The sequence below is a fragment of the Hesperophylax consimilis genome, chromosome 1 (genome assembly GCF_061612785.1).
Source record: "Hesperophylax consimilis isolate HC1 chromosome 1, BYU_Hcon_1.0, whole genome shotgun sequence".
In the NCBI taxonomy this organism is placed as follows: domain Eukaryota; kingdom Metazoa; phylum Arthropoda; class Insecta; order Trichoptera; family Limnephilidae; genus Hesperophylax; species Hesperophylax consimilis.
In genome coordinates, this window is record NC_142836.1 from 4,181,943 (window position 1) to 4,192,316 (window position 10,374).

The 10,374-nt window shown below is 32.2% G+C and overlaps 1 protein-coding gene across 1 annotated transcript; it reads left to right on the plus strand.

Annotated features, from left to right (window-relative positions):
* Window positions 1–5,142: 5,142 nt before the first annotated feature.
* LOC149426149 (uncharacterized) lies at window positions 5,143–10,042 on the plus strand. Its single transcript, XM_089635888.1, has 2 exons — window positions 5,143–5,276; window positions 9,030–10,042. The coding sequence occupies exon 2, from the start codon at window positions 9,034–9,036 to the stop codon at window positions 9,586–9,588; it is 555 nt and encodes a 184-aa protein (XP_089492014.1). The 5' UTR covers window positions 5,143–5,276; window positions 9,030–9,033; the 3' UTR covers window positions 9,589–10,042.
* The last annotated feature ends 332 nt before the right edge of the window (window positions 10,043–10,374 follow it).

The following is a 10,374-nucleotide window of genomic DNA, read 5'->3' on the forward strand; positions in this document are numbered from 1 at the left end:
CCTTTTATAGATTCGGGATAATCTTCATACACGAATGTCTCTGTTATTGAAGTTCATTAAAATAATTAATACATATATTTTTATTTTGCATAGGTATTTCTGTACCCGATTTCCCCAATGAGTGCCACCCCCTTATAAGCCTGATTTAAACTTTGAATTAATTTGTTAAAAATATTTTGTAAGGTTAATATTCATTTGAAGGTCGCACTACGAAGTCAACGACTCTGTACGATGTTGTGATTTTATCTCGTTACGTGCAGAAGTTCGCGTGAAACTTTTACGTGAATAATTTAACATTATTTCAGACGATTGCCAGCAAACACCGATCAGAAATAAATTGATATTGATTACCAACACTAAGTAAAATTATGATGTAGTAATTTTAAATTGGGACAAACGTTTCTCTTAATATATATAAAATGTTTGTTCACGCAATATATGTATGGGATTGGTAGGTATGCATTCATTAATACTTGGTGTATGGAAAACTCTATATCAAATCTTCCAATCGTATATGTATATTATATTATCTAACGTAGCAAATAAAAAAACGATAGTATTAAATTTAAAAAAAAACATGCACTCCTGCCATCTAGCGGATTTTTTGCACAGCTATACTAAAACTTTCCTGAAAGTTTTTACGAAAAATCGGTAAAAGTGTTCATTTTTTCGAGACTATAGCACCGTTTGCATTCTAGAATTTAAAAGTGATTAACTTTATATACAAATTATCCCTATAGGTTTTTAAGATAAGCATTTGCACTTATCTATGGCAGAAATGTAACATATTCTGTAAGAACACCTTGGTAAAAATGCTTTGAGAGAAGTCCGCTAGATGGCAGAAGTGTCCTATGTATTATTGACATAAATATTTCCTACATTGGGAATGGGTAATATGCACAGACATATAATATTCATATGTCTATGGTAATATGGGTATTTAGTACTGGACAATAATAGTAGTACCAGCTATCGTAATAATTTTACATTATCATTGAAACCAAAACCTCTAAATATTCTCAGAAGAATCATCAAAAGCAACACCCAGAAAAGTTAACCGCAAATAAAATTATTTTTGTAGATATCTGCTTATCATTCTTTGTAGATCGCTTAGAAGTGATATATTTTTATTAAATAACTGTTTTCTGTACATCTATTAACGGATTACTCATCACAATGATAATTCATCACATCTATAAAAAGTTATATAAAGTCATGGAAAGTGATGAAACAAAAACTTAATTAAGTGGGTTAAGTTGGTTAGGTTAGGTTAAAATGTTTTTTTTTTCGTTTCTAATGACTTTATATCACTTTATAAAAGTGTGTTGAATTGTCACGGTGTTGAGTTATCATGGAACCATTAATAGATACATTTTGCATCCGAAAGTAATTGACTTCAGCTACCAAATAAACATATTTTAACAATGAAACATGCCTAATGACAATCAATCCGTTTCGCTTAACTTAAGACACGTCAGGTAAAATTTTAATTTTAATCAGTCTAAGCTAAGCAAAACCGGTTGATAAATAAATAAATCAGTGATTAAATTAATATATATATATATATATATATGTCAAGCGAAAAAGTGATGATTGCTTTCTTAGAAAAAAACAGAAGAGCTTACAGTTATTACATATTATTCAGAAATACCAAATATTTGTTTTATTAGATAAATTATTAGTTCATGAAAGTTTATACGAACAAAGGCATAATATTCTTTGCTTTTATCAGAATCTAAAAATTCTATGAAATACTTTTTTTTATGTGACTCCGCACAAGAGTCTCAACTGTTTGTATCGTCTAGAGTCTAGAGCTATTGAGACATATTTTTCCAATCGGGTTATTTCATGAGGCTGTGGGTAGTTTAGTGAGGAGGAGGAGGAGGTGGGGAATAGAAAGATGGGGAAGTATCTGTCTATTCAGATCTTGTCACGAAACACGACCAAAGCCATTTAAAGCAAAGTTTCAATTCTGAATGGTGGTCTTACACCAGGGTGATACTGAAAGTATCTTCCACTATAAAATGTATCGCAAATATGCTACATTATTATTTATATACTTGTAATTTGTGAAATAATACAAATAAATCAAATCAATTTACTTAACCCTTCAGGCTCCGGAAGGACATTACTAGCCACAAACAACATATTCCATTATAGCCTCTGAAGGACAGATCTGACCGGGGCGTCAATACATTATGAAAGTTTTTTTCTATAATTCGCAGATATGTGATATGTTCATCATTAGAAAGGTAAATAATTATTCTTCCCAGTTTGTATAAAATATTTATATATTATCACATGGATAAAATTTTAAATAATTTTCAAAGTGCATGATTACGAATACCTGCAAATAGTTTTTTAAATATGTATATGAGATTAGCAACTTGGGAAATCCATATCATCGGATGGCCTGAACAGGTTGGCGATCGTAATAGAATATTCGTAAAACCAGCTTGAATAGTGTATTGGCCTGTATAGTATACCAAGTCGAGTTTAAGTCGGCAAAGGTTGCCCGTATTACTGGGTTTTCCCGTTTTGCGGAGGAAATCGCGGAAAGTGCGGGTACTTACCGGGTGTTTAAAATATACGTTCCGGGGGGAGAAAAGGGAATATTGCTGATCTATTAAAAATCTCTTCGAATTATTGTTAATCCGGTTACAAACGGGAATGCAGGCCGTTTCCTGAAAAACTTTTAGTAAATTCCTAACATATCGGAACACGTGTTCATGCACCTGCATTTACTTTGATAATATGCAATCACGAAATGCAGAAATATTATGATTTTTATGAACACGTGTTCCAATATCATGATAATACGTTAGTATTTCACTAAAAGTTTATTAGGAAATTTATTAATTCATTCGTTAGGAGCCTGCAATCTCGTTTTAAAGCGGATTACATATAATTTGAATAGATTCTTAACAGATCAGCAATATTTTTATAACAATAACCCCTCGTTATTGTCGACCGAATTAAGTAAAATCTAATAACTTGACATGTTGGAGTAGCTTTCCAGGGAAGAATTTAGCAACCTCTCATTGTTGTCGACCGAGTTAAGTAAAATCTAATAACTTAATATATTGGAGTGGCTGTCCAGGGAAGACTTTAGGAACCCCTCATTGTTGTCGACCGAGTTAAGTAAAATCTAATAACTTGATATATTGGAGTGGCTGTCCAGGGAAGAATTTAGGAACCCCTCGTTGTTGTCGACCGAATAAAGTTAAATCTAATCACTTGACATGTTTGAGTGTCTGTCTAGGAAAAACTTTAGGAACCCCTTATTGTTGTCGACCGAATTAAGTAAAATCTAATAACTTGATATATTGGAGTGGCTGTCCAGGGAAGACAATTTTCCTCTTAACTAATAAGGGCCCACAATCAAAAATCTTTTCTTACATACTTTAATAACATATATTTTTATAAAGTTACGTTTTACCGGTGATTTTGTTATCATTTCATTTTATCTGAGTCTGGTTTTGGGATAAATATCCCGAAAATCAAAGATATGATCAATTGCCTCATTGATCTATATGGTAAACTGGTTATTTAAAACAGCCTAGAGTAATTTAACGAAAAGATTTTACCAAAAATTAAAACCCAACGATGCCGGGCACAGATCACGTCATCAGATCAATATATTATAGTTATTTTTAAATAGCCAATGATATTGGGGAGACATTTTACGTGAGCCCGGTACAATGTTTTTTAATGGAATAATAAAAATAAATTTTGAATAAATTGTGTGTTTAATACGTTTTCTTCCTTATCGATAACCTTGCAGGTGGTGTAGGAGCTATTTTCAAATTATATTACCTACTGTGGACTATTGATGAACAAAAAAAAAAATTATTGATACATTAGAATAGTTATTTATAAAATATGATTTGGTAATGTTAGCCTCACTGTGATTTATCCATGCTGCGGAGTTGCCTAGATAAAAAAATAGCTTAGTAAATATAGCACAGACCGTTGTTATTTTCATTTTATTTCTGACCACCTTGTGAATGCGTCAGGTCATTCAATGCGACATGTCTCCAAGTTTTTCCCTTGACGCCAACATGATTATATTGCAAGCGTCAGCAGAAACTTTTTGGCTTGTCTATATCAAGAAGAACACAATGTAGTATATTACAGCTACTCTTTCTCAGGATCAGCGTTGCCGATGTGTGGGTAATTCCCCAAACTGCGGGGAATTTTTCAGCTTTTTCAAGAATTGGGTATTTTGCGGGGAATAACTTTTTGCGGGGCAAATGCGGGGATTCTGGGCATTTCTTGATTATCCATTAATATTACATTAAGTACATTCGGTGAAAGATTTCGTAGTTTTCTTTTATGGCAGCACTGTAGCATTTATTTTTAAATGATAATGTCGTGGGATTCCTGAAGTTCGGGACCCAAACTTGAAGACATATGATTTTTTTTAGTCATAACTTCTATGGTGGAAGGACTATTTTCTTACGTACATCTTCTTATTTTGATGAATTGATGACTTGTTGTTGGAAAGTTTTATTTTATAATAAGTAATAACGGAGTTTTTTTAATAGTCTTATAATAATGTAAATTGCTTACTAAATAATTTAACTTCATTGTTTTAAATGATTTCCTTCAATATAAATTAACAAAATAATGTTTTTAAAATTGTTTAAAATTATGATTGTTAATTGAAAAATTTTTTTAAAAATTTAATTAAAAAAATTTTAAATTTAATTTTTAAAAAATTGTTAATTATGTTTTAACATTAAACTACCATTTAATCATTTTTTTTAAATAAATATTTTTTGTCTCGTTTAAATTACTCGTACTTGTCACACTGTATGATTATATTGCCTTTTTTTCTATACAATTTATTGATTTTTTTTTAAATATATAAGTTGAGTTAATAGGTTGTCACCTATTTTTTTTTAATCTTACATTCTTATGTATGTAATAATATGTGTTAATCATGTCAATGGCCAAATAAAATAAAATAAATCAATAAAAAAATGCTAATTTCCATTAAATATTGTATTATTTTGAATGCGAAATTTTAAACTTGTGGGGAATTTGCGGGGAATTTGACATTTTGCATTCCCCGATTCGGGGATTTTGAACATTCGGTGCGGGTATTTTAGAACATAAGCATTGGCAACCCTGCTCAGGATATAAACAACTGGCGGTGCTTGTGTTCTTCAGTTCGAGAGTTGAAATCGTTGCGCGAACACGTCAGTTGATATTTTTTGCCAGTTGAGTGTAGTTTTGATTTTTCTTACACGAGTTTTATATATTTCTAACAGGTTAGTAAAATCGAATTATTATTTCTTTTAAGTTTATTTTTTTAAATGTGGAACCGCACAAGAATCCCAACTGCTCCCAACCGTCTGGAGCCAATGAGACTATGTCATCCCCAACTGGGGTATGTTGTTAGGCTGAAGGTAGTAGATGGGGAACAAGATGGGGAAAAGGAAGATAGGGAAGTATTATTGCTCATTTAATTTATTGATTTCGGCTATGTTTGAAAAGAAATTGAAATAACCAGTATTTATTAATATTTTTCTCATTTATCACATCATATTGTGCCGATCTCCGTCAAATTTGATTGTTGGTTTTGTTTTTAATCGGTTTGGGCTCCGTGTTTAACGCTTTTTGTATTTGGTTTTGAGTTTGAAAGTTTCATATCGCAGCGTAAAGTATGTTATGTTTAATATAAGAATAATTTAAGCACCGTCAGACTAAGTTTCGTTATAGTGATTGTACGATGTTTAATGGATCTGAAAAATGTATTCACAGCTGTCGATAGGAACATTGATAAACATTTTCGTTTAGTGTCTCCATTTAACAATGGGCATTTTAGGAGCGTTTTATTGGTTTTTCATTGATATTATTTTCTGTTTACCGAGAAAGAACCGTTTTCCTAACAAAGTCATTTTTCCGTCAAATTATCACTCGATTACGGGGAAGTACATACAATTTTGATGTTTCGTTTAATAGTATCCCGTACAAAGCACGATTTATTTTACCACCTATCCTTTATTGCTAAATGAAATGTACAAACAAACGTTGCATAGTAGTCTCGTAAATAATGTATTTCTTCCATTATCATAATATTATTGTTATTAATGGTGGACCTAATTAAAAAAAAATACGAATTTTTCATTGAATTTATCATTTTCATTGTGACATTACAAGCATTTGGCATCTAATTTGTATGAATATCTCTTCTTTCCTTACGAAATTTGATTTTAAAACACTTTTTTTATAACACTTACAATAAACGTACATATTATTGTGTACAATGCCTGATAAGTAAATATTATATTGATTCATTGATTTTAGAAAAATTAAACCATAGTGCTCAATTTGCCACCAATAATAAACTCATTATCGTCTGTTGATTATTTCGCAAGAATTTCTTACTTATCGTTTGAACGTCCATGTTTTTATTATAAACTGATATATCAAACCATTTCCATTTGATCAAGGTGTAAATAAACTAAACACAATAGATTTTTTTTCAAGCTGTTTTGTTATGGCACGAATACATTTGAGAGCCGAAACGCGAACCGTGTCTCGAATTATGGGAAAGGAACGAAGCAACAGCAAATGGCACGAAACGCCGTTGCTTTTTTCCTTTCCATGAATCGAAACTCGGCTCGCAAATGTATACGCAGCAAACATACCCGAAGTAACCGTTTTTTAACTAGCTAACTTCGCCTAAAAAGCAACTTTAAGAACACACATTATAAACAATTAACAATCAATGAAGGAAGTATGTTAATATTGGTGGACTGCTGCTTGCAGTAAATTGCAATGAAGGAATGAATGTAGACGTGATAAAATAAATGCAGATTCAATGAAACTGAAGGTATAGCAGTGATTCATAGAACTGCTAGAGGAAAGATGAACCTATATTAAATTCATTACAAATCAGATCCCTTAGACGTATGTGTAGCAACACAACCAACCAACGAATTATGAATGAGCGGAACCGAAAAAAAACGATGTTTGTGAACTTGTTATTATGCATAAATGGCATTGCTCATTTTATTATTTTGATATAAAGATGGACAGAGAAAAAACTATGACAGAAAACATAGGAATGGAGCCGGTACAACAAAAAAATGTGTAGGAGAATATGTACATATGAATACAAATTAAACAAGGGGTGTGTGTGTCAAGAAAATTATCTGCCGTTCCATATTTGTGGATCGGATGGAATGAACGTTAGCTTCGCATTTTGTTACTAAAATATATGAAAAAATCATTATCTGCACTCAATATTATTACTGATCCCAGATCAAAATTTAGATTAACTTCATGGTCAAAAACATTAGAAATTTAATTGAGTTTTTGGCTATTGTTGGTATCTTGAACTTGAATTAAAAAATAGTGGCGCATAGTGCACACATGCATAAAATTCATCATTTTTAATCAAAAGTGCGGAAGCTAGTATAATCATCCCGCTACAAAAAGTTTTCAAAACATTACACAAATGTTAGAGCAATGGAAGAAATGTTCATGCGTACATGACTACGCCTCAAAGTATTTTGTTTTTGACGTTTTGATATTTTAACTCGACTTAATGAATAAAGGCTTTAAAAAATGTTAAATCTGTCACACTTCATTTAACGACATACGCCGGCAAATTGTCGTTATTGCTAACTATATTAACGATATATTTCTCTTTCAAACTATACATGCTGAATGAAATTATCATAATCTGAGATAAGGGTTTGGTATTCAGCAGGGCAGACCGATCACCTTTTTAGAGGATGAAAAAACCGCTGAACCCCACTTGCCCACAGAATGGATCGCTTACGTTGTAAGAGTACTGTCCAGTTTGAGGTCATTGCCACCTTGTGCAAAAGGCTTCCCAAAGGATTTACTTTGGGACCGGTTCCAAGTACTTACCTTTCTTCTGATTTCGAGGCGAAGAAGATTCAGGACAAAACAAGAACAGTTATTCGAAAACTCGTAATATTTTAATACATTATAAGTGAAATATAATCCAATAACAGTTCATTTTTTGCACATGGGATTAAATTATTAATCGGTTACTTATCTTGTATAAATACTCGTTATTATATTAAGGAAAACATCTACTTTGAGGTCATTGTCACCTGAGGAAGTTGGCTTCAAGAGGAGGCTCAACATTAGGACAGGTTCTAGGTAAATACTTATCTTTTGCTTTCCAGGCGAAGATGATTCATGACAAAATAACAACTGTTATTCGAAAACTCGTTATATTTTTAAATAATATAAATGAGACATAATCCAATAACGCATATGTTTTTACACATGACATTAAATTATCAGTCGTTTTCTGATAATAAAATAAACAAATAGTTCCGTCTACATGAACAACAAACAACGCGTTGAGCCGATCCCAACTAGCAAAGGGATGAAATAATATTGTTGGGCCTTCCCATCAAAGTTCAAGTACTTAATTATTATCTTAATAGCTAATAGACTGAACCAATGGGTCTCTGCAAAAATTTATGAATTAGTTTATAGTCACGATATTTTAATGAAAACCAGATTTTTCATATTAGAAATTTTATGCTAGTAGGTCTGAAAAGATCGACAGAGAAAGTAGTAGGTGCCACAACCAGATTTATTATAAATTTTGAATGCAGATTATAGATTTATTCACAACATCTCACTAACTTATTAGTCATAAGAAAAAAGCGAAAAGCTTGCTGTTTTCTAAAGTTATAAATCACACACACACACACACACAAATATTAGAGGTAACTATTTATTATAATGACCAAGATATTCAATAAACAACTTATAGTAAAATATAAAATACAAGACTTGTAGTCCGTTCTAGTACAGTTTTGAGAATGTCGTTGTTTTTAGTAATGAAGCTAGGGACAGTTGAGTGTTGTAAGGTTTTTTTGCTTGTGGCAAGGAGTGAATATGTAAATTTAAAAATAATATTTGTAATATGAGACGGTATTCACATTTACAGCTGTGTTATAAAACTCAATCAACATTTTGTTGATGGCTATTTAACCGAAATCCTTTAAAAGTCCTTTTTATTTCAGAATAATGAGGGGTTTCTTCATCATTGCACTTTTTGCTGTCATCGCCATGGCTTCTGCCCAGCGTCCATTCTACGCCGGACTCAACCCCATCGGCTACCCTGAACTGGCAGACAGGTTTAAGACTGACGAGGATGACGTCACCACCCCTTCCCTCGCTAACCGCGTCGGAGAAGACGGTCAAGTTATCACAACCACCACAGTGAGGCTGCCAGTGGATGCCCGAGGAGATCAAAAACTCGTTGACAGGATCAGCAAGTGGCCAGTCGACAAGCAACCTTACTGGTACATCAACTGGCAGCTAATTGAGCAGCACAGGGCTCAAAGGCCCACTCTGGCACCAGGAAATCCTGAAAATGCTCAAAATGCTCAAAATCCTGGAAATGCTCAAAACGCTCAAAATGCTCAAAATGTTCAAAATGCTCAAGATTCTCAAAATGCTCAAAATGCTCAAAACGCTCAAAACGCTCAAAATGCTCAAAATGCTCAAAATGTTCAAAACGCTCTAAATGCCGGAGATGCTGCGATCGCAACCCGCCCACAACCCCAACCCCAGTCCTGATCCTCTTTTGCCCGGGTTTAAGACTTCAAGAGATAGATATAAAAGATTGAAAACTATAATTATGATTGCATTTTATCAAAGAGAGCCGAAAATTAAAAGATAACAGTCACAACTGGGATTTAAACCCAAATCCTCTACTCTTACTGGACCAAAAAATATGAACAAATAATTTATAATAATCTTAGAAATTTGACGGAGTTTGGTCTCAGTAAAACTAAAGCATTTGTGCAACAAATATCTTCATATTTTTGCCATCTTATTATATGTGTATAATTTAATTGAGAATTACTATCAATATTTTCAAAGATTAAATATTGAAAACTATTTATAATAGTTAAGATTGTGATACGATAAGAATTTTCTACTAAAAAAGATAAACAACAATAATCTTCTTTAATACGAACAATTATTATAAATTATAACCTTTTATTAAAACAAAAAGTTCTGTTTTATTTATTATCATACTAATTTTTATGTTATGTTGCTGTATGCGTGTTTTTTGGTCGAACTGCAATAGACAGTTAATGTTATGGTGCGAAGTTATTTTTGGCCCATCTTACTTTAGAATAATAAGATAATGTTTATGTTATCTTGTATTGAACATTGTTTGCGTAAGAATATTGCTATACAGAAATCATTAACTGCAGACAACGTCAATTAGTGTGCAAATATTTTAACCCTGCGGGGATGAATAATTATCATACTTTTAAAATAGAAATTGCCATATATGATTTTAGGTATTCACGGCCAAAAGTTTCATAGTGATTTATTTTTGGGATATTATTC

Coding starts and splice junctions, on each gene's coding strand:
- LOC149426149 (XM_089635888.1), top strand. CDS start 9,034: ATGAGGGGTTTCTTCATCATTGCACTTTTTGCTGTCATCGCCATGGCT.